The sequence below is a fragment of the Anolis sagrei genome, chromosome 8 (assembly GCF_037176765.1).
Source record: "Anolis sagrei isolate rAnoSag1 chromosome 8, rAnoSag1.mat, whole genome shotgun sequence".
NCBI classification, from domain to species: Eukaryota; Metazoa; Chordata; class Lepidosauria; order Squamata; family Dactyloidae; genus Anolis; species Anolis sagrei.
Window position 1 is genome coordinate 31,868,914 of NC_090028.1, and position 24,862 is coordinate 31,893,775.

At 39.4% G+C, this 24,862-nt stretch overlaps 1 protein-coding gene across 1 annotated transcript in view; it reads right to left on the reverse strand.

The window, feature by feature from the left end:
• BRD7 (bromodomain containing 7) overlaps nt 1–24,862 on the reverse strand; it is a 31,943-nt gene that overhangs the window by 795 nt on the left and 6,286 nt on the right. Inside the window, exons 4-15 of the mRNA XM_067471111.1 lie at nt 24,308–24,365; nt 20,809–20,953; nt 17,358–17,468; nt 14,828–15,009; nt 12,725–12,848; nt 12,401–12,476; nt 11,967–12,074; nt 8,669–8,801; nt 5,948–6,059; nt 4,007–4,069; nt 727–841; nt 493–636 (exon numbers count right to left, since the gene is read on the reverse strand). Of these exons, the coding sequence (XP_067327212.1) occupies nt 493–636; nt 727–841; nt 4,007–4,069; nt 5,948–6,059; nt 8,669–8,801; nt 11,967–12,074; nt 12,401–12,476; nt 12,725–12,848; nt 14,828–15,009; nt 17,358–17,468; nt 20,809–20,953; nt 24,308–24,365 (1,371 nt within the window). The remainder of the gene's footprint in view (nt 1–492; nt 637–726; nt 842–4,006; nt 4,070–5,947; nt 6,060–8,668; nt 8,802–11,966; nt 12,075–12,400; nt 12,477–12,724; nt 12,849–14,827; nt 15,010–17,357; nt 17,469–20,808; nt 20,954–24,307; nt 24,366–24,862) is intronic.

The following is a 24,862-nucleotide window of genomic DNA, read 5'->3' on the forward strand; positions in this document are numbered from 1 at the left end:
AACCGTATCTAAGAAACTAGAGGTGATGCGGTCTAAACATATTGTTTTTGTGATTAATTACTATGATTTAATTATGTTAAATCTGTAACAATGAAAATACATCCTGCATATGAGATATTTACATTACGATTCCTAACAGTAGCAAAATTACAGTTATAAAGTAGCAACAAAAATAATTTTATGGTTGGGGGTCACCACAACATGGGGAACTGTATTAAAGGGTCGCCGCATTAGGAAGGTGGAGAAACATGTCCTAGAGCAAAGCACCAACAGATAGCATCATATATTAGAAACAAAGAACTAATTTGAAGATGAAAAAGGCCATCCCATAGTTCTTAAACTAAGACCTGTAGAATGAAAGCATAGAAGATTGCCTTTTCCTTTCAAATATTACAAGATTTATAGTACAGACCTATGCTCAGAAGCAAGCTGCACTGAGTTTAATGTGTTTTACTCCATAGTACAGGTTGCAATCCTGGGAGCTATACTTACCCAAATTCATCTCCTTGTAAGATGGGCCTAAGAGGCAAACCATGTTCGGAGGGGGTTTGGTGCTCAGGCGTTCATTCTGCGCATCCTGGAGCTCCCTCAGCAACTTTGTGGTTTCATCGAGTTTTCTCTGGAAGACTTCTGCTTCTGTTTACATAATAAAAACCAAGTTGCAGGAAGGTGGAACAGCAATAAGGGCTTTCCAATCTGATGGCTTGCCCTGTGGGCTCTGCTCACCTTCGGAGTCAAACTCCTCCACAGGCATCACAAAATTGGTGACTGAACTCAGCGCCGTCAGCCTCTCCTTATTGAGACAGGAGTCGAGTCTGTTGGCAGCTTCTGCTTCCACAATCTGTAGAGGGCAGCAAATGCTTAAAAACCAGCACGATTAATTCTGACAAAATAATTTTTAACAAAACTGCAATTTGCAACCCTTTTCCTTCTGCCAAGGGAGATATATAAATATTATTGGTTGCTTAATGCAGTGAGGTTGTTTCTGAGCACCACAATGATTCCTTACAGCATGTGTGTGAAAAGGCCTGTGGGCTGAATCCGACCCACCATGTCATTTTATGTGACCCTCCAGATGCTGGACTACAATTCCTGTATTCATCATTAGATAATGTAGTCAAAATAAGTTCTTTCTGCAATACAAACTGGGACAGGTTTGCACTCAGAACTGCTAATCACTGCAAGTAAAATCTGAATATGGGTACCTTGTGCAAGTTCTTCCTCGCTGCCTTTGTTTGTACAGGGTGCAGCAGCATAACTTCTTTTTTTCAAAACTTAATAAAACCCATTGTATGAATCAGGACTTTTTTTTTATAATGTAGATGCATACCTAAAGTTTTGTTTTACGTAGTTTTGAAGATCAAATGAGGTAGGTGACGTCCCCCATTCTCCATACACCGAGTAAACCGATTTCTGGCGTTTGTCATTACCCTTGCCAGCATAGCAGGCATTATCTTGGCAATTTCTTCCTGGATGTTGGTCTTCAAATCTTGTAGGGTCCTTGAACAGTTCACACAAACACAGGATTTCAAAAAACCCCATAGAAAAAAATCACATGGGGCCAAATCTGGAGGGGGGCCAGCCACTCCAAATCCCCCCAATTGAGTTGAGGCGCTCTGGGAAGTGTTCCCTCAAAACAGGCATCGATGCTCTTGAAGTGTGTGCAGTTGCACCGTCTTGTTGGAACCAAATGTCCCCTAAGTCCAACCCATCTAGCCATGGGAAAAAAATCCTGTAACATGTTTACATACCGGTCCGAATTCACTGTCACTGCGACTTCATTTTTCTCAAAGAACCAGGGACCAATAATTCCAGCTGAGGAAATGGCACACCACACTGTGATTTTAGGTGAATGCAAAGGCCTTGGATGTAATTCTCGAGGATTGTTGTCAGCCCAGTCGCGCATGTTTTGTCTGTTGACGGATCCACACAAATGAAAATGGGCTAAAAACCAATAGCGTCCTCAGGAACGACTTCGAGAAGAACCTCACACGCGTTCCTCCGAGAATTAAAGTCATGTTCACAAAGTTCCAGCACAATTGCCATCTTGTAAGGATGGAAATGAAGATCATCATGAAGAACTCTCCTCACAGAACAATCAGAAAGTCCAAGGGCAGGCACATGTTTGCGTGCACAACGCTGTGGTGATCGCAACATTGAAGCTCTCCCTGCCTCCATGTTCTCAGATGATCTAATGGGCCGAGGGACTCCAGTTCTTTGTCTTGTCGCACTTGCAATTTGTCTGAATGTAGTGACCCACGTCACAATTGATTTCCGGTCCGAGACAGGGGCCAATAGGGCTAAATTAAAGCGAACCCGAAAGGCACGCTGGGTTGCGATCACAGAACATCTGCTCGAAAAGTAGGCCTCAACGGCAAAAGCACGCTCCTCACTGTTCCAACGTATGATGGCAACTGAAGTGTGTCAGGACAAAACGTCACATTCCCGCCTCTCGAACGAGACCACTAGCGCTCTGCTATGTCTTCAACCGACTGAACGGCGCACATTTTTAAAAAGGAAGTTATGCTGCCGCACCCTGTACTATTGGATAAGTTGTTACTATAAACAAGTGTAGTATTTTATTAGACTCTTTGTACCCTGTCCTTCAGCAGACTACTGAAATCACTTACAAATAGTTAAATTGTCCATTCCTTGCTTTGAGGTATATGAGCTTTATAGAAAGATAGAGATCAGCATTAACTAAATAACATTCAGAACATCTGACTGACATAATGGTAAAGAAGATAAGGATTTTTAAAAATATGACAAGCTGATTTTTCTTTTGTCCCATGAAAGAAAGGTTAAACTGAATACGGACAGAGATGATGAATATGGAAAGATTAACCAATATAATGACAACATACCAACAAAGAAGGAAACTACAAATAGACTGAACAATGGTTAAAGAATAGTTGTTGTAGGTTTTTTCGGGCTATATGGCCATATTCTGGAGGCAATTTTTTTCCTGACGTTTTGCCTGCATCTATGGCAAGCATCCTCAGAGGTAGCGAGGTCTGGATGCTTGCCATAGATGCAGGCGAAACGTCAGGAGAAAAATTGCCTCCAGAACATGGCCATATAACCCGAAAAAACCTACAACAACCCAGTGATTCCGGCCATGAAAGCCTTCGACAATACAGTTAAAGAATATCTTAGAAAAGAAAATATTAAAATATTGATCTAATCAGGCTACAGGTAACCTGAGTAGAAAACTTTCGATATAAAAATGTGCCGTTTAGGAACAAAAACTACAGTTAAGAATGGTTCAGTGGAGAAAATTCTAGGAAAAAAACCCCAACATTAAGTATAGTATAAATTTACTTTTGGACAACATCACCAACATGTAGTAGGAAGTCAAACTGTAAATAATAATAATAATTATTATTATTATTTATTTATACCCCGCTCCATCTCCCCCAGGGGGACTCGGTGCGGCTTACATGAGGCCACACCCATCAATACAGTAAACACAATATAACACAAAAGCACAACAAAAACAAAACATAAAATACAAAACCAATATAATAAGCAACACAGCAAAATCAAATCAAAACAGTAAAAACACAGAGGATTAGACTGGGCAGGACCAAATTCAATGATAAAATTTTAAAACACAGGGAGATAGGAAAATATAAATAAAGAATGGACTCTATGTGCATGTAACCAACTTTTTTTAAAATTTTATTTTGAGCTTTATATTTTTTCTTTATTTTATTTTTAAATTATTTTCTTCTTCTTTCCTTCTCTCCTCTTCTTTTTCCCACTTTCCTAACCAATTTACCATGTTCACCCACTTTCCTTGTTATTATATACCCTTAACAAAACTTTATTGCAAAAAAAGAGGAAGATTAAAATAGATGCTATTCCTTTCTAATGCTGCACAACAAAAGATAACTAGTCTAGTTATGTGTAAGATTTGGTACTTATGATCTAGTGAAAAACATCACTGTAACCCGCTTGCTTCCAACCCTTTCACTGCCTAAAATTGACCTTACAAGTGTGTTACCTCTACGTCCTTGGAGGCATCAGCCCTTGCCCGCTGGTCTTCAGCTTCCTCTACAGGTTGTAACTGAAAAAGGACCAAACAAAGTTAAGAGATCTATATCTAGGTCTATATCTATGTATATAATAAAACAAAGCATCCATCCATCCATCCATCCATCCATCTATCTATCTATGGATTTAGGTTTGTATGCATTTTCCAAGATGGTTCCCACAATCCAGAGAGACCTCTGACTCCCACCAGCAATGAATCTGGACCAAACTTGCCACGCAGGCCCTCCAAGATCAACTTTAAGTACTGGCAGAGTTTGGGAGGGGTGAAATGAACCAGGATGGTGGGAGTTATAGTTCACCCACATCCACAAAGAACGGTGAGCCCCATCGATGATGGAAATGAACAAAAGGTAGCAAACATAACCATCACGACCAACTAACTACTGGTGCGGTTTGGGTGCAATGACAGACAATGATGGGAGTTGTAATTTACCCACATCCTTATGCATTTTCAAATGGGATAATTCATCTCTGGGTACCTTAGCTAATATCTATATCTATATCTATCTCAGTGGTTCTCAACCTGGGGTCCCCAGATGTTTTTGGCCTTCAACTCCCAGAAATCCTAACAGCTGGTAAACTGGCTGGGATTTCTGGGAGTTGTAGGCCAAAAGCATCTGGGGACCCCAGGTTGAGAACCACTCTATACACATAATGAAATGTGTATGTGTCGGAGGTGTCCGCTTACACAGACAGCCTTGTGCCATCACAAACAGTTTCAACCCACAGTGCTCAGGAGCTACCAAAAGCACCCCCTTTCCAAGGACATTGCAAGTTATAGCGGGCACCATGAACATGCAGGCCAAACCCTGCCAATGCCCTCCCCAAACAGCATACTGCCACCACCCAAGTGAAGGCTTTCATTTGGAGACAATTTCATCCTAGAAGTTCTGTTTTTTTCCCTCCAGAATGGACATCCCAGGGTTCCTTTCTCTTTCCATTGGTATGGAATTTGCATGACCCCACCCACCGCCTCTCCCTTAACCCTTTTCTACCTTTTCCTATGGCAAATACAGCAAACAGAAATTGATTAGCAACTGAACAAGAGGCTTGCTTTACCATGATTTATAGGAGTTGTAGTTCAACTACATCCAGAGATGACTGTGAACCCAACTCTGGACCAAACTTGCCACGGGTGATGGGACTTGCAGTACCCTTCACTCACTTCCAGAGGCCACTGTAACCCCCATGAATGAGGGACCTGGATCAAACCGAACTTGACACAGAGAAGCCCCATGACCAAATGAGGGGTTTGTGGGAATGAATCTTGATTTTGGGAGCTGTCATTCATCTGCATCCAGCGATACTGTGACCCCCACCGACAATGGACTGAGACCAAATTTGGCACAGAGAAGCCCCATGACCAACTGAACATACAATGCCTTTTTCAAATAATCCTGTCACTACCAGGTCCTCAAGCTAGTCTATATAAATAAAAATGTAATGTTCGATTGGGAGATTAATATAACTAAAAAACCACTGGACAAATCGACACCAAATTTGAACACAATACACCTATCAGGCCAATTAGTGACCATCACTCATAAAAACACTGAAAAATACAGCAGAAGGGACTTAAAAAGCCATAAACCAAAAAATTACATTACAATGCATGTGCAAAATCACATATATACGGAAACACACAAAACACATATACACAGACTGGGCCACAGCAATGCATGGCAGGGAACAGCTAGTATCTAATAAAAGTAGGAGGAGGTGAGGTATGACTTAAAGCAAGCTGAAACACATGGGTGAAATGCAAGGCTCAATGTACAGATTTTCAGATGTCCAACAAAGCAGTAGTGAACAAGGGGAGGTTTTTCTTCACCATCACACAATTACACCCTCAGTGCCATTATTCAAAATCCTACTTGCACAAGAGTCTCACCATCTCTAATTCTCTGAGGGAACGCGAATGCCTTCCTTGAGTCAAGACGTCCAGCAAGCTGTCAGCCATGATGTAAGGGTATTCCTGCGACTTGGCCAAGAATTCATTCATGCTAAGGATCAAAGGAACAGAATGACATGTTAAGCGATGTACAATAAACCATCGACTTGAGTGGCAATGGTGGAAAAACTTTGATAGGGCATTTGGCTCAGATCCCTTTGGATTTGGCCATTTCTTTGTCAATTAAACTCTCACTGGCTGCCAAATCACAGTTTTCATGCCAGGAGCAGCCAGCTTCATTAAGCAAAGAGCTGAGATTTTTCCATTCTCAACACCAACTTTTTATTTATTTACCACACTTGTACCCCACCCTTCTCACCCCAAAGAGGACTCAAGGTACCCTCACAAAGACAAACTTCAATGCCGTGTGTGTGTGTGTGTGTGTGTGTATATGTATATATATATATATATATATAGTAAAGAAACAACTGCATTAAAATCAACCCAATTAAAAACATAAACATTAAAACATCAGTTAAAATCACAAAATCCAAATCATATTCCAGGGCCAATCTGAGTCCAGGGCCTCTCCTAATGATTTTAGTCTTCAGGGTGGATCATAGGAGGAGATACGTTTGGATAGGTAAGCTGGGCCGGAATCATTTAAGGCTTTATAGGCTAAAGCCAGCACTTTGAAGCCAGCACTCTGAATTTGTATCGGTAGCAGACCGGCAACCAGTGGAGCTGACGTAACGGGGGTTGTATGCTCCCTGTACACCACTCTGGTGAGCAATCTGGCTGCCAGCCGTTGGATCAATTGAAGCTTCCGAACAGTATTCAAAGGCAACCCCACACAGAATGCATTGCAGTAGTCTATTTGGGATGTAACCAGAGCGTGGACCATGGTGGCTAAGTCTGACTTCCCAAGGTATGGGCACAGCTGGTGTATAAGTTTTAATTGTGCAAATGCTTCCCTGGACACCGCCAAATCCTGGGGTTCCAGGCTTAGCGAGTCCAGGAGATCTCCCAAGCTGTGAACCTGCCTCTTCAGGGGGAGTGTACCCCCATCCAATATAGGATGTAGCCTATACCCCGTTTGGCCTTGCTACTGCCCAGGAGTACCGCTGTTTTGTCTGGATTCAATTTCAATTTGTTTGTCCTCATCCAGACCATCACAGCTGCCAAGCACTGGTTCAGGACCTGAACAGCCTCTTAGTAGGAGGTGGAAAGAAGTGATAAGAGTTGAACAACATCTACGTACATATGACAGCAGTTCCAGTGGCTTCATGTAGATGTTAAACAACATGGGGGACAGTACTGAACCCTGTGGGACCTCACAGGTCGATAGCTGTGAGGCCAAGCAGGTGTTCCCCAACAACACCTTCTGGGAATGACCCTCCAGGAAGGATTGGAGCCACTGGAAAACAGCACCTCTGAGACCTATTTCGTGAGGCATCCCAGAAGGATACCATGGTCTACGGCAGGGGTCCTCAAACTTTTTAAACAGAGGGCCAGGTTACAGTCCCTCAAACTGTTGGAGGGCCGGATTATAATTTGAAAAAAGAAGAAGAATGAATTCCTATGCACACTGCACATATCTTATTTGTAGTGCAAAAAACATTTAAAAACCAAACAATAATTAAAACGATGAACAATTTTAACAAATATAAACTTATTAGTATTTCAATGGGAAGTGTGGGCCTGCTTTTGAGATAGCGTTGTTGTTGTTGTGTGCTTTCAAGTCGTTTCAATCTTAGCGAGCGATGACCGGGTAAATGACCTTGGAGGGCCGTATCCGGCCCCCGGGCCTTAGTTTGAGGACCCCTGGTCTACGGTATCGGTCACTGAGAAATCCAGGAAAACCAACATGGACACACTCGCCCTGTCCAGTTCCCGGCGTAGATCATCTACTAAGGCGACCAAGGCTGTTTCAGTTCCATGATGCAGCCTAAAGCCAGACTGTGTTGGATCCAGGTAATCCGTTTCCTTCAAGAACACTTGGAATTGCAAAGTCACCAGGTGTTCCAAGACTTTGTCCAAAAAGGGGAAATTGGAAACTGGTCAAAAGTTGTTCAATTGAGTGGTGTCCAGTGATGTTTATTTCAACAGCAGTTTTATTACAGCCTTTTATAGGCTGGCTGGAATCTTGCCTTACTATAAAGAGGCATTAACCACCACTTTCACCTACTCTGCCAAATCCCCTCTGGCCTCCTTTATCAGCCAGGATGGGCAGGGGTCTAGGATGCATGCAGTTGCCCTCGCTTCTCCAAGGATCATGTCCACATCCTCAGGCTGCACTAATTGAAATGAATCCATCAAAACCAGACAAGCAGGTGCTCGCGTTACATCCTCAGAAACTACCTTACATATTTGCTGGACACAGAATGATTTTTTTAAAAATAAAAAACTTATTTAACCTGAGGGAATAACTTGTTAATATATACAGTTCCAGCATATCTCTATAGTCAAGAAGCTGACTAAAGTGTCATAACAGAGGAGAGATTCCCAGAGCTCATATTAATCGAATTCTCAACCATCAACTGTACTAAAAAACAAACATAAAAAAACCCAAAACTTTCCTCTCCATTACTATTGCTGTTGATAGTAATAGGATATTACTTTTTATCTAGTTAAGAAAACTTCTGCAAGCTTCTGCAAACATCAGCTGAGCAACTGATTTAAGAACCAAAGATACGTCTAGCTCATTTGCTCAATACTTACTTAAAACCGCCTTGGTTCGAGTCTTCTCCATAAGTGGAGTAGATCAGATCTGAATCATCCTTGCTGATATTGGCAAAGGTGGAATCGTAAGCCGGAGCGTAAGTGCTGAAGGGCCCATAGTTCAAGTACATCACTAATGAAAAAGAAAGAGGACAGGGAAACCCCCAAATCAGCTTTAAGGTACGGGTTCTGTACTCACTGATCTTTACCACTTGCTTATTGGAAGAAAAGGCCTGTTTTTTACGACCCCGTTTCTTTATGAGATTCTCCCTCACATTAATAATAATAATAATAATAATAATAATTTATTTGTACCCCACTACCATCTCCCCAAGGAACCCGGTGCGGCTTACATAAGGTCATCAATAAACAAAGCAATAACAAAACAATCAAAGCAATACAATTAATATAAATCACATAACAAAAATAAACAATAAATCAACAGTAACACGCAAGCATTTAAAACCAATGGCCGGGCCAAATGTAATAGATTAAAATTAAAAATAATGCTGGACATGAACAAGGTAGGATATAACTGGGATAGAATTTTCAATAAACTGCTCAATTCCTATCTCACACTGAGTTTTTAGTATTTTATTGTCACTGTGATTGTGAATGATTTTGTATTGTATTTTTATATTGCTTACTGTACTCATATGTTTTATGTATTTTATGTATTTCACTGTGCTGTTGTTTTGTGCTTTGGTTTTTATTTTATTGTAATATGCTGTTGGGCTTGGCCTCATGTAAGCCACCCCGAGTCCCCATTGGAGAGATGGTGGCGGGGTATAAATAAAGATGATGATGATATTATTATTATTATTATTATTATTATTATTATTATTATTAAAGATGTTTCTGCTTTCCTAGGAAGAGGAAAGGAGCTGTTCTTCCAATTACACTTGTCTCAGAGGAAGATAGAAAGCAAACTCTGGCTTTTGTTTAAGAGATAAGACAAAGGTTTTGGAGTTACAGCATGCTCTCAGTTGAGAGGAGAAACTATGACTGGGTCTACACAGTTTGCTTTAATTGCCATGGCTCAATGCTTTCAAATCCAGGGATTTGTAGTTTGGTCAGGCATCAGCTGTCAGATTCTGGAAGATCTTGGAATTAAAATGAAGCTCACAACAATAAAAAGCTACTTATTCACATATGTGGTGGGAATGTTCTGAAATTTAAAAAATTCTGGCAAATGATACAAGGAAAAATTCAAGAGATATTCCAGATAAAAATTCAAATTAATAATGATTTGCTTCTATGGGGAGTGTTGGATCATCCGAGTATAAAAACTAATTGCCAGGAGTCATTTAAGGTAACAATAAGAGCAGCACATGCGGTGATCGCTAGATGATGGAAAGACAAATCGAAATGGACATTAAGTAATTGGAATGATTATATATGATCAAGTGCTGTTGGATATTATGGGAATTATGACTAAGCAAGCAACAAGAATGGACAAAGAAAAAGTCATTACAAAGAGATGGAAGGCCTACTTCAACTGGGTGAAAAATGGAGGAGCCAACGATCACATCAAAGAAAAAAAAACAAAGACTCTACCAGTAGCTGGATCTGCAAGATTAGAAATATACTCTTGTTGAGGAGGGAGGGTGGGTGGGAAAAAATATGATCTACACCAGTGTAAATTAGCATGATATTTTTAATATCTGTTGAATTACTCAGGATTTATATGTGTAACATGTGGAATTTGACTTATTGATTTGTGTTTATAACATAATAAAATGTTGGTTTTTTTTTTTAAAAAAACAACAACAACGACAACAATAAAACGCTGGAGACAAGTAGTTTATTCCTTCTTTCCAGAATCCTCAAAAGACAGTTCTAAAGTTTTCCAGCGCAAACCTCCTGTATATATCAGTCCCAACTCCCATCCGCCCCCTAGTGGCCAAACTCTGTGCCCACAGTCTGTTAACTGCAGTTTTAATTTCTCTCACAAAACAGACGCTTTATCTACCCTAACTTCCCCAACTGTTTCCAGCCTCCCCCCACCCCTCTCTTATTTATAACAACCAAATCAGCCAGTCCCAGGCTGATACAGTAAGACTGACACCAGGTCTTTTTGGTAGAGAAGGCTAAAAACCTTGTAAAACTATGACACCAATGATGATGCAACATATTTTAAGGCTGATTTTTAAACTTTGAACCACAGCCGAACATATCAAAGGTTTTCTCTGATGTTCTCTTAATCTGAAACAAGACATCTATTTCAGAATTAAGGGGAAATAAGTAACTGCATTTGTATTCTGCCTGCACTTAAAGGCTGTGTAGGTTTTGTGATACTCACATCTTTGGAATTTGTCGCCTATGGATGCATAGGAAAATACTCCCAAATACCTTTTTATTTTGTTTTTCTTCCTGGTTCTTTTTGGCATTTTTAGCAGAGAGACCCTGGACCATGCCCTGACCTACAAGAAGCACTGCCTGAATATCAAGCAAAAAGTGGGTGCTAGAAACAATATCATACGAAAGCTGGCTGGCACAACCTGGGGATCACAACCAGACACAGTGAAGACATCTGCCCTTGTGCTATGCTACTCTGCATATCTCACCATGCTAAAACATATCTCACCATGCTAAAACAGTGGGTGTAGCTATTAATGAGACATGCCGCATTATCACGGGGTGCCTGCGCCCTACACCACTGGAGAAATGACACTGCTTAGCCAGTATTGCACCACCTGACATCCCCCGGGAAGTAGCAACCAATAGTGAAAGGACCAAGGCAGTGACATCTCCAGCCCATCCCTTGTTTGGGTATCAGCCAGCACGTCAACGACTTAAATCAAGAAATAGTTTCCTAAGATCTACAGAGACACTCGCTGGAACACCTCAGCAAGCAAGAGTCCAAAAGTGGCAGGTTCAAACCCAGAACCTCAATCAGTGGCTGATACCAAATGAGAGACCCCCCTGGGCACATGAAAACCTGGGCGACTTGGAAGGCGCTGAACAGACTGCACTCTGGCACCACGAGATGCAGAGCCAGCCTTAAGAAATGGGGCCACAAAGTGGAATCCACGACATGCGAGTGTGGAGAAGAGCAAACTACAGACCATCTGCTGCAATGCAACCTGAGCCCTGCCACATGCACAATGGAGGACCTTCTTATAGTAACACCAGAGGCACTCCAAGTGGCCAGATACTGGTCAAAGGACATTTAATCAACTACCAAGCTTGCAAACTTTGTGTGTTGTTTGTTTGTTTGTTAAAAATGCAGTACAACTATTTGGTTTTCTCCTGACACGATAAATAAATAATAGCAGGGAGAAGCAGCAGGTTTTACCTGGAGTAACTTTGTTCCTTTTGTCCTCTTTGAAGCCTTGCAATGTGTTTACACCAGACTGAAGTCTTCCGGCTGTCGCACCGAGCCTCAGTGACGGATGGCTCAGGTCTATGACGCAAGAAAAGGTAGAAACAAGAAAAAGTGATACAACTCAAAATTCGAAATGCAAAACATTCCAAGATTTTAGGTCACGATTCAGACATTGTTTTGAACTTCAGTGGGTTGATTTCTTTCCCCCCAATAAGGAACACATTAAGTGGAAACACAGATTGGAAACAGATGGATGAACCATGGGAATTGTAAGGACAAACTCATGATGAGCATGACACAGCCTCCAGAGACCTTTTCAGCGTCTCGTCTAAGTGCAGAGAATCCACTGGCAATACACGCCAATGACAGAAAAGTTGGTTAAAATTAGTCATTCCAAGCCTCACCCCCTGCGTTATTTTCTGCCGGATTAAGAAGTCCCAGGGTGGTTGTGCCATCAGGTTTTCTCCGTTCAAACTCGCACTGAAATAAAAGATCAAGCCATTAAAACAAGGTCTCTGGTGCCCAGCCTGCAAAGCGAGAACAACACTGAGCCATGCATAATTTAGTAGCCTCTTTTGCTCATCACTTCAATTAATGGTTATTATGAGACTTGATATAGATTCTTAATGATATTAAGCCAGTGCTACATCAAACCAAAGGGACTTAAATGTCTTCCATTTCAAGGTTTCTCTTATCATACACCCCCCCCCCCCCCCCGGTCTATTTACCTGGCCGTTAGCAGGACGTTTTGTCAATTTCCCTCCTGATTCTTTAATGATGCGTTCAATCAGTTCTTGTTCCTTCTCTAAATTATTATTCCTTATTTTTTCTTCAAGTAGATCTTTTTCTTTCCTAAAAGGGAAAAAAGGAGAAAAGGCCCATATACTATATTTACTCGAGTATAAGCCAACCAGAAAATAAGCTGAGGCACCTAATTATACCACCAAAAGCTGGGAAAACGTATTAACTCAAGTATAAGCCAAGGGCGGGAAATGCAGCAGCTACTGGTAAATTTCAAAATAAAAATAGGTACCAATATAATTACATTAATTGAGGTTAAATGTTTTTGAATATTTACATAAAACCGTAATTTAAGATAAGGATATCCAACTATGATTAAACCATTATTCTAACCCTCTTCAATGTAAATGTGCTTACATATCCTTCCAATAATAATAAAGAGAGTAAAATAATAAATGTAATAAGAAAAACAATAATAGAGTAAAATAGAGCCTTTGGGCTGAAATGGGTGGGATAAAAAAGATGTAAATAATAAATAAATAAATAAATGTAATAATAATAATAATAAATAGAGGAATAATAATAGAGCAAAATAATAAATGTAATAACAATAGAGAAAAATAATAAATGTAATAAAGAGTAAAATAATGTAACAAATGTAGTAGTAATAATAATAAATAGAGTAAAATAATAAATGTAATCAAATAATAATCATAACAGAGTAAAATAATTGACTCGATTATAAGCCGAGGGGGGCTTTTTAAGCCAAAAAGGGCTGAAAAACTCGGCTTATACTTGAGTGTATATGATATTTATCATGCCCAACTGATTAACCATTATTCTATCCTTCTTCAATGTAAATGGGCTTATGTATCCTTCGAATAATTATAGATTAAAATAATAATTGTAATAACAATAAGACTACAATAATGTAAATATAATAACAAAAATAAAATTATAAATGTAATAGAGTAAAATAATACATGTAATAAGAACATAAATAATAAATGCAATAATAACAATAATAGAGTAAAATAATATACCAAATGTAATAATAATAGAGTAAAATAATAAATGCAATAAAGCAAATTAATAAATGCAATAGCAACAATAGAGTAAAATAATGTACCAAATGTAGCAATAATAATAGAGTAAAATAATAAATGAAGTAATAGTACAGTAAAATAACAAATGTAATAATAATAGAGTAAAATAATGTACCAAATGTAATAATAATAATAAATAGAGTAAAATAATAAATGTTATATAATGATAATGATAATAATAATAATAATAATAATAATTAACCTTGAGTTGAGTATAAGTCGAGTGAGGCTTTTTCAGCCAAAAAAAGAGCTGAAAAACTAAGCTTATATTCAAGTACATACGGTACATATGATTGTGCTCATTCTTGGCCTATAAGACCACCAATAGAAATGGAGCACTGATAAATCAAAAATGTATGTATTTTTTAAAAAAATGATAAACACCAACATGTTCTCCATAGTTTAAAACAGGAAATGCACATTTAGTATTGAAGTGGACATAAACTGAAACATCTATTTGGCAAATCTAGCTAGAAAGAGATAAATTATTATATTTCCTTTTACACATGAACTTCTGATTCTCCTCCCATGTTCATTTTCTGTTTTGTAACCTAAGCCATTTGTATTAGTTATGATGTTCTGCAGTCAAGCGCATACTGTTTCTGTACAGGGAAGTTTTATATAAAAATATTACAAACAACAATTTCCCTCCCATGAATTTGCTGAACCCCCTTTTCTAAGCATATAGATAAGTAACTGTCAACAGTCTAGAGCAGGCATGGGCAAACTTCAGCCCTCCCTCCAGGTGTTTTGGACTTCAACTCCCACAATTGCCAGCAGCCTCAGGCCCATTCCTTTTCCCCCTCAGCCGCTTAAGCGGCTGAGGGGGAAAAGGAAAGGGCCTGAGGCTGTTGGCAATTGTGGGAGTTGAAGTCCAAAACACCTGGAGAGAGGGCGCCGAAGTTTGCCCATGCCTGGCCTAGAGTCATGTGCTCCAGTTTGGCACAAATGAAAAAAAATACTTAGGCCTTCTAGAATAATCACTTTTTATGCTCTTTGGTGGGACTTTTAAAGGCTCGAAGGTCTACGTTCATGGAGTTGGCTTCTTTTCCGAGTCCGTTGCCATTTTCTCCCCCAGACTGTAGATCGGATTTATCTTTCTGCTTCCGGGCTTTCTGAAGGTCTGCCATGAAGTCGATGCTTTGCTTCAAACTCTGAATTCTTTCCTAAAGAAAGCAAAACACAAGAGAGTCCAAAATGTCTCATTTGATCCCTACCCCACACTTGAAAAGCTGTCCAAACAGAGTGGGCATGAGTGAATGAAATGCCGTCTTTTTAGGTCACAAAAACAGCTTGGATATGTTACTATTTGGACTTTTGTTGTTTATTCATTCAGTTGCTTCCGATTCTTTGTGACCTCATGGACCAGCCCACGCCAGAGCTCCCTGTTAGCCGTGGCAACTCCCAGCTTCTTCAATGTCGAGCCAGTCATTTCAAAGAGAACATCCATCCATCTTGCCCTTGGTCGGCCCTTCTTCCTTTTTCCTTCCATTCTCCCCAGCATCATTGTCTTCTCCAAGCTTTTCTGTCTTCTCATGATGTGTCCAAAGTACTTCTTTGCCTCTAATATGCTTCTCACAGTGAGCAGTTGGACATTGTTTCCTGGAGTATGGACTGGCTGGATCTTCTTGCGGTCCAAGGCACTCTCTTGATTTTTCTCCAGCACCACAGTTCAAAACCATCTCTCTTCCTTCCCACAGCCTTCCTTATGGTCCAACTCTCACATCCATAGGTTACTATGCGAAATACCATTGCTTTAACTATGTGGGCCTTCGTTGCCAGTGTGATGTCTCTACTCTTCACTATTTTATCAAGATTGGTCATTGCTCTCCTCCCAAGAAGTAAGTGTCTTCTGATTTCCAGGCTGCAGTCTGTGTCTGCAGTCATCTTTGCACCTAGAAATACAAAGTCTGTCACTGACTCCATGTTTTCTCCCTCTATTTGCCAGTTATCAATCAGTCTGGTTGCCATTCTCTTGTATTTTTTATGTTTAACTGCAATCCAGCTTTTGCACTTTTTTCCACTTTGGTTAGAAGGCTTCTCTGTTCCTTCTCACTTTCAGCCATCAAAGTGGTATCATCTGCATATCTAAGCTTGTTAATGTTTCTTCCAGCAATTTTAACTCCAGCCTTGGATTCATCAAGCCCTGCACATCGCATACATCCATACAAGTTGAATAGGACGGGTGAGAGTATACAGCCCTGCTGAACTCCTTTCCCAATCTTGAACCAGTCTGCTGTTCCATGGTCTGTTCTTAACTGTTGCTACTTGGTCGTTATACAGATTCCTTAGGAGACAGGCAAGGTTGCTTGGTATCCCCATACCACCAAGAACTTGCCACAATTTATTATGATCCACATAGTTAAAAGCTTTAGAACAGTCAATAAAACAGAAATATATGTTTTTCTGAAACTCCCTGCCTTCCTCTATTATTTGTTCTGCTGCCTTTTCTAAACCCAGCGTGTATGTCTGCCAACTCTCGGTCCATGTATTGCTGGAGTCTACCTTGCAGGATCTTGAGCATTACCTTACTGGCATGCGAAATAAGTGCCACTGTATGAAAGTTTGAGCATTCTTTAGTGCTTCCCTTTTTTGGTATGGGGATATAAGTTGATTTTTTTCCCAATCTGATGGCCATTTTTGTGTTTTCCATATTTGCTGGCATATGGCATGCATCACCTTTACTATTTGGACTGCAACTCCCAAAATCCTCCTGCAAACACATACTGCAGTCTGTTTCGGAGCTCAGTTTCCCAAAGTAACTCTTCCATACTCAGAGAAAGAGAGAGAGGGCAAAGACGGAGAGGAAGAAGAGACAAATGTATGGTAATTAATCGGGGAGTCTGAAACAGTGTAGCAATAAAGTTGCTTCAAATTAAAGCTTTGTACTAATTTGCAAAAGCTACACTGTTTCCTTTAATGCAACAATTCAATCTTGCTCTGACAATGTATCACCAAACTAATGTTATAACAAAGATACTCAGATGTGAATAAACTGACCCCAGCTGCATATATTATTTACGATTCTTGAAGGAAAGATCACCAATAGTCAATAATTTATACTTCTCTATAACATCCAAGATAATTATTAAGGGACAATAGTAATAATAATAATAATAATAATAATACTTTATTTGTACCCCGCTACCATCTCCCCAAGGGACTCGGTGCGTCTTACATGAGGCCAAGCCCATAATACATCAATAAACAAAGCAAAACAAAACAATCAAAGCAATACAATTAATATAAGTCACATAACAAAAAATAAAGAATAAATCACAGTAACACACAAGCATTTAAAACCAATGGCAGGGCCAATTGTAATATATTAAAATTAAAAATAATGTTGGGCATGAACAAGATAGGATATAACTGGGATAGAATTTTCAAGGAGGGACAAATATCTTAATATTAACAATGATTAATTATTTCAATGTTAAAGACAAAAAGTATGATCTTACAACATAATTTGACAGCATTCTTCCAAAACGTTTTCCCACTGTAGCAGAGTTACCTGGCTGAGTATTTTCATTCCTGAATGCAAGAGCTTTTTCGCAGCCTTGTAATAAATGGTCTCTGGTTTGTTATAGATCATAGCATTAGTACACATCAGCCTGAAACTGTCCTGTATCAATAGGGGACAAAACATAAGACATATGATCAGAGATTTCAGGGATGCTAGGATATATGTCTATCTCTTCACGTGAAATTTTAATTAAGTAGAAGGCAGCTAGTGTTTAGAAAAAGAAACTCAATGTTTGCAATTCTTCTCCTTGACCAGAATAAGGATGCTGACATGACTGGATCATGTTAAAACAGCAGGGGTTTCAAAACTATTCGTCTTAACAACCTTCTTCTCCAGTTTCTTAAAAGTTTCATATCAAGTTCTTGTCTAGTTTCCTAATAGGATTCCCAAGGTCCAATCCAGGGCCACTGACTGACATTTTTAAGACCTCAAAGGCAGATAGAGCTTTTTCAGAACTGTCTTTTTCTACCTCTAACTACAATCTGATTTATTACAGTAGATGCAACCGAAGGAGAGGCAAAAGGAGTCGCTGGAGTAATGGAGAAAGAGGCCCTTTACGACTTTCTGAGCTGCCTCTAAGCGCTTAAGAATGACAGGCCAAACCTCCAGGTGGGATTTCGTAGCCTTTTCCTGAGGCATTAGCTTGCAGAGCACTAGGCCAGCAGCGGTTGACATGTTTTGGAGATGACAGATTTGATCTGAGGCCAAAGACGCTTATGACAGACATCTGACTTCTTACACTTTGGTATTAATGCCCCGATAAAGGCAAGGCTCATCACAGACAGCTCTCCCGGGAGATCACAGGGTTGTTTTTGTCAGGTTGGAAACAGCAATAAAGGAAGCATACAGGTCTTATGTTTCTCTTTAAGACATACAAATAGTAGGGTCGGGTGGGGTGAGGGTGAGATTGGAATGTAAAAGACAGCAAGGTGACAAGTTGGATTTGGTAAACTCCTAAACTGGCTTAAAAAACCAAACTAACTCAAAACATGATGAGTATTTGTTCCAACAATCCAATTGTTTCAGGAATTAAACAACTGTGCCAAGTAGTGGTTTGAGCAAAATATTACCGGGACTGTGGCGAAGCTGGCTGGGAGTCAGCTGCACTAAGATCACTACTGACCGAAAGGTCATGAGTTCGAAGCCAGCCCGGGTCAGCTTCCGACCAATTTGTGTAGCTTGTTGTCGACCTTTGCAGCCCGAAAGACAGTTGAATCTGTCAAGTAGGAAAATTTAGGTACCGCTTATGTGGTCAGGCTAATTTAACTAATTTACGAGGCCATAAATATCTCCAGCAAGTACGCAAAGAATGAGGAAGTACTTCATCAGTGTCACAAATGGACGGTGAAGCGACAGCTCCCCTGGTGGCCAGAATGCCCTCATGAAAAGGCTGGAATGTTAAATGGCCTCTGAGTGTCTGTCTATATATGTTGTGTGTCTATGGCATTGAATGTGTGCCATGTATATGTACATTGCAATCCGCCCTGAGTCCCCTGCGGGGTGAGAAGGGCGGAATATAAATACTGTAAATAAACAAATAAATAAATAAATAAAGACTCTGGAGGCCAGGGTTCAAATGGCTGCTCAGTCCTGGAAACTCAATGGATGACTTTAGGCAAGCCACATTCTCCTAGCCTCAGAAAAAGGCCATGGCACAAATATATACTTGATTAAGAAGTATATAAAAAGGATATAGAGGTCTTAGTAGACCAAAGACTAAACTTGTGCCAACAGTGTGAAGCTACAGGCAAAGCAGGCAATGTAAACCTAGGCTGTATCAATAGTAGGGTGTCTGGATTTAGGGGAAGTAATAGTACTATTCTCTTCTGATACAGACCATATCTGGAATATTATGCCCAGTTCTGAGTTAGAGGGATATTTGCAAGATGGGATATGTTCACAGGAGACCAAGTTTAGGAAGCCAAGCCTTATAAGGAATGACTTTGAAAGCTTGGAGAAGAGACTACAGATGCCCCATTTACCCTGCCAAATAATGCAATTTCAGAATCTAGTTTAACTGCATTGAACTGGATGATATGGCAGTGTAGAATCATATAATCTAGTTCAATGTACCTAGTCTGGGTTTTGGAATTGCATTATATGGCAGGGAAGATCCAGCCAAAGACAGCCTTTCTCTGCATAAATCTTTCCAAGACAACTCTGTATCTTGGAGTTAACATAAATCAGAAACAAAGACACAAAAACAATGTAACAAGCGCAAGAGACATGCAAGGGAAGTAAACATTTTCCATCTCCCTACATATTTAGTTTTCTCCTAAATTCAATTGTCAAATAAATAAAAAAAAAACCAAACAACACTGCATACTTTTGTGACTGCAGTCTATGTAGGACACAGAGCAATGGAATCAAACTATCAAAAAAGACATTCCACCTCAACACTAGGATGAAATTCTTGATGGTAATTCATGATGGTAGAAATTCTTGATGGTAGAGTTTCCAAGCATTTGAGCAGCAGAAACAGCGTTAACAATGAGAACGACTTATTGGATTGACAATGGACTGACCTGGACGATGACTTGAACTTGCATAATTTTAACTGTATGTTTAATATGTGATATTTTAATGATTGTTTTAAATGTAAATGGTTTTTATAATTGGTTTTTTTTGGGGGGGGGGCATCTAATGGTTGCCGATTGTGAAGCCATCTGACCCCAGGGTGAGATACAAATGTGCAAAATAAATAAATATATAAATAGAGTTTTGTTTGGCCACTAGGGGGTGGATGGGAGTCGGGGTGGATATATACAGGAGGTTTGTGCTGGAAAACTTTAGAACTGTCTTTTTAGGATTCTGGAAAGAAGGAATAAACCACTTGTCTCCAGTGTTTTATTGTTGTGAGCTTGATTTTTAACTCTGAGATCTTCTAGAGGTTGAAGAGCCAGGTGGGTTTGGATTCTGTATTTCCACCAGGCAGGGGGATTGGACTAGATGGCCTTTGGTGTCTCTTCCAGCTCTGTGTTTCTATGTAGAAGCTATTTAAACCCACTAACTAAATGATTACTTTTTGTTTCCCTGACAAATTAATAACTAAGTTCTCTTCATATGCCTTCTTTTACAAACCTAGTTTTGTTTCAGAACATCAAGCCCTCTCAAAATATGTTCTGGCTGTTCAGTCTCTCCCCTCCTGACACACGTGTATCGGCAGATAGGCACACTTTCTTTCAAACACCTTGCAAGTTAACATTAAAAAGCGCCTATTGAAGACACTCAAAGGCTTCCTTTAAAGAAGCTCAATGGAAAACTCTTAAAGCCAGATGTGCCCATTTTTGATTCTGTGTGTTCATAAACTATGAAAGTTCAGCCCAAGATGAATAAAATATTTTTTCTTAAAAAAAAACCCTGTGGAATGCAATTGCTAGTACCAGCAAGTGTCAATGTTTAATCCCCTCTCTGCAGTTGAAATATAAATTAAAAGCACCTTTAGTTCTTCTATGGACTGGTAACCATTGTTCTTGATCTTCTCTTTCATGGTACTAAAATCCATTGGGCGTTTAATGATCATGGAGTAGCCGGGAGCAATAAAGTCAGTCACAGGAAATGAAAAGAAAGCATTTGGATCTTTTCTGTTAAGAAATGAAAAGAACAGCCCTTTATGTTCCGTTTCTATAACAAAGAACAGACAGAGTTTAGTATTAAATAGGAGAGAAGACTCCCGACTTGAAAGGAACCAGGAAACTGAGCTGAGACAAGAGATAGTTTTTGCCCTAATCCAATCTTGCATTTCTTTAAAGTTGGTGGGATGCTGCCTAGAAGCATCTTTGCCCGCCAGGCCCAGCTTTGGCTGGGATGTTATTGTTAAAATGTGTTTGATAGCTGTAAATCAAACCACAGCTATCACATTTCCCTGCTTCTCCTTCAAACTCAAAAGGCACATTACAATATCAATGATGGGGAAGTTTATTGCATGAGGCCATCGAACAGTTACAAAATAGTATTTTCACCTTCAAGCAAGATCCCAATAGCATTCCCAAAATTACAAGGAGAGCTAATATGGATATACTATATAATAGCAAGAATCTTCCAATACCGGCAGCCCAAACCTCAGAAAACGGAAGCTAAAACAAGATGAGAGGTATCAGTTCATCCTCAGTCCAAACCAAATATGTTTGTAGGATTGTATATGCTCAGGAAGAGGCCTCCAAGCTTATATACCATATATACTCGAGTATAAGCTGACCCAAATATAAGCCGAGGCACCTAATTTTACCACAAAAATCTGAGAAAACATATTGACTCAAGTATAAGCCGAGGGTGGGAAATGCAGCAGCTACTGGTAAATATCAAAATAAAAATAGATACCAATAAATTTACATTAATTGAGGCATCGGTAGGTTACATGTTTTTGAATATTTACTGTATTTCAAAGAAAACCAGTAAACTAGCTCTGTAAGTGGAAAAATAGGCTCAACAAAAACAATATGGTATCAATAATAATAATAATAATAAGAAGAATAAACTTCATTTGTATCCTGCCCTATCTCCCCATAAGGACTCAGGCCGGCTTCCAACATAGTAACAGGCAAACATTCAATGCCTATATAAACAATGTAGAGATAAATACAGATCTATAATTATATATACTAATTTAACATATGCATTTCTCCCTGCAAAGTTTGCAAATCCTCTCTCTCTATATATGTGCATTTCCCTCCTGCAATATTTGCAAGCCCTATATATCTATGTTTATATTTATCTAGACATCTCTTCCTCTCTCTGTGAATGTGCATTTTCCCTGCAATATTTGCAAGCCCTATATATCTATATTCCTATCTATCTAGACGTGTCTATATGTATTTGTGTGTGCATTTCCCCCTGTAATATTTGCAAGCCTTATATATCTATATTCATATATCTAAACATCTCTCTCTCTATAGATAATTAAATCCAAATAGGATTTGCAAAGACTTGCAAACATGTGAGGGAAAAATTCATATATAAATACACACACACATATATAAACACGGAGATATACAGATATATAGGTACTTCTATATATTTATTGATATCTATATCTATATAGGATTTGCAGAGACTTGCAAACATGTGAGGGGAAAATTCATTTATATATAGATACAGATATACAGGTACATAGAAATTTCTGGATATATAGATGTATATAGGATTTGCAAAGATCTGCAAACATATGAAGGGAGATTCATATATAAAATTAATGTATATAGATAGATACAGATATATAGGTACATAGGAACTGCAAAGGCTTGGAGGGGGAAATGCCTATATATCGTAGGAGAGATTAGCAAATATTTCAGGGGAAAATGCTTTTATAGGATTAATGGATTAACTTGCGAGGACCTCTCTCCCCCTTCTTTCCCTTTTCAAAACATTCCAGCCTGGGAGGAGAAGCAGAGCAGAAGCAGAAAAGAAAACACGCTGTTTAGGGAGGGGAAGATGAGAGAGAAATATATCATATATTGCAAGCAATGGCCTCCAGGCTCCACTGCTGGCTTGACCCCATTATAAGCCGAGGGAGGCTTTTTCAGCCCATAAAAAGATCTGAAAAACTTGGCTTATTGATGAGTATATACGGTAAATCAAACTGTATTAACAGGCTGGAAAAATGAGAAGCGATTTTGGACCAAGTGCTTAAACAACAATTGGTTTTGTTAAAATGAAGGCGTGCTTCAACCAGTGGTTATTCTCTTCCATGCTTTGAAATGACATAACTCCTTCAAAAATAATATTTAGCAAAGCTTTGTATATTCCATGTTCAGAATAATAATTATTTAGAGGGCTACAACAGCTCCCTTTAGAATAGCTCTTGCAGTTATCTCCAATTAGGAAACACAATCCCTCCAATACAGGATAAAAACAGGCCACAAAATAATAAATACTACACTCAAAAAATGTTATACTCACTTACTTGAGATCCCATAAAATATATATAACATCCCATGTTTTATAGTTTATTAGTGAAACACAGTCCGATTATCAGTAACTTTCTACAGAAGTGTTTCTCAACCTTCCTAATGCCGCGACCACTTAATACAAGTTCTTCATGTTGTGGTGACCCCCAACCATAAAATTATTTTCGTTGCTACTTAACAACTGTAATTTTGCTACTGTTATCAATCATCATATAAATATCTGATATGCAGGATGTATTTTATACAAATATGCGCTATGTACAAATTTGAATACTGCTGGGGTTGGGGGGGAGGGAATAACTGATTTTGTCATTTGGGAATTGTAGTTCCTGGGATTTATATTTAACCTACAATCAAAGAGCATTCTGACCTCCACCAATGAGGGAACTGAACCAAACTTGGCACATAGAACTCCCATGATCAAGAGAAAATACTGGAAAGGATTGGTGGGCATTGACCTTGAGTTTTGAAGTTGTAGTTCACCTACATCCAGAGAGCACTGTGGACTCAAACAATGATGGATCTGGACCAAACTTGGCATGGATACTCAATATACCAAAATGTGAACACTGGTGGAGTTTGGGGGGGGGGGGGGGGTAATAGACCTTGACATTTGGAAGTTGTAGTTGCTGGGATTTATAGTTCACCTACAAACAAAGAGCATTCTGAACCCTACCAACAATAGAATTGGGCCAAATTTCCAACATGGAACCCTCATGACCCTCTGATGGTCTTTGATGACCCCTCTGATGGTTTTTGGTGACCCCTCTGACCCCCCCCCCCTGACCCCCCAGGTTGAGAAACACTGTTCTACAGCCTCTGTAAGAAAGCTCTATTTTTTTTAAAACAATGATAGCTGTTATTAAATGAAGTTGACACTGAAAGCACATAGATTTTGTATTATTATTAAAAAGTACGTTGATATTAGCATGTCAACACAGTACATTTGTAAAGAAAGCTCCAACTTAGAAAGACACTTATTCAAGTATTACATGCTTAGCATGCCTTGCCAGCAGTATCCCAAAGTCTTACCTCTGCAGCTGTCTGACAAGTTGGTTCAAAGCTTCTTGAAGTGGTGTTTGCTCCACTTCTAGGACAAAGATAAAGATGACAGAAGAAATAAACGACCCAAGTGAAAGAACTTCTAAATCACACTTGACAGTGCTGTGGGTTCATATAACATCTTAACAACTTTTTCAACTATGGAAGGTTGGGATAATACAACAAGCAAGAGATTTACCCTTTTCCATGTGAGGAGGAAGACCTGCCCTCATGAAAGTCCTGTCTACTCCACCTTTTGTTTCTAACAGTGCTAAAATGTATTTTTCTTCTTCTCTTCCCTGACTTTGTTAGGGAAGTTAGTAGGTCAATTATTATGTACAGCAGCTCTCATACATAGTAGTCCCATATGTTACTGGATTATAACTCCCAGAATCCCCCTGATGGCCATGTTGGATGGGGCCTCTGGGAACTGAAGTCCAACATTACCAACAGAGCCAAGATTGAGAATCAGTGGTCAAACTTTAACTCAAAGCATTGGAAGACATGATGCAGTGGCAGCAGGACTGAAGACTAACAGATCAGAGG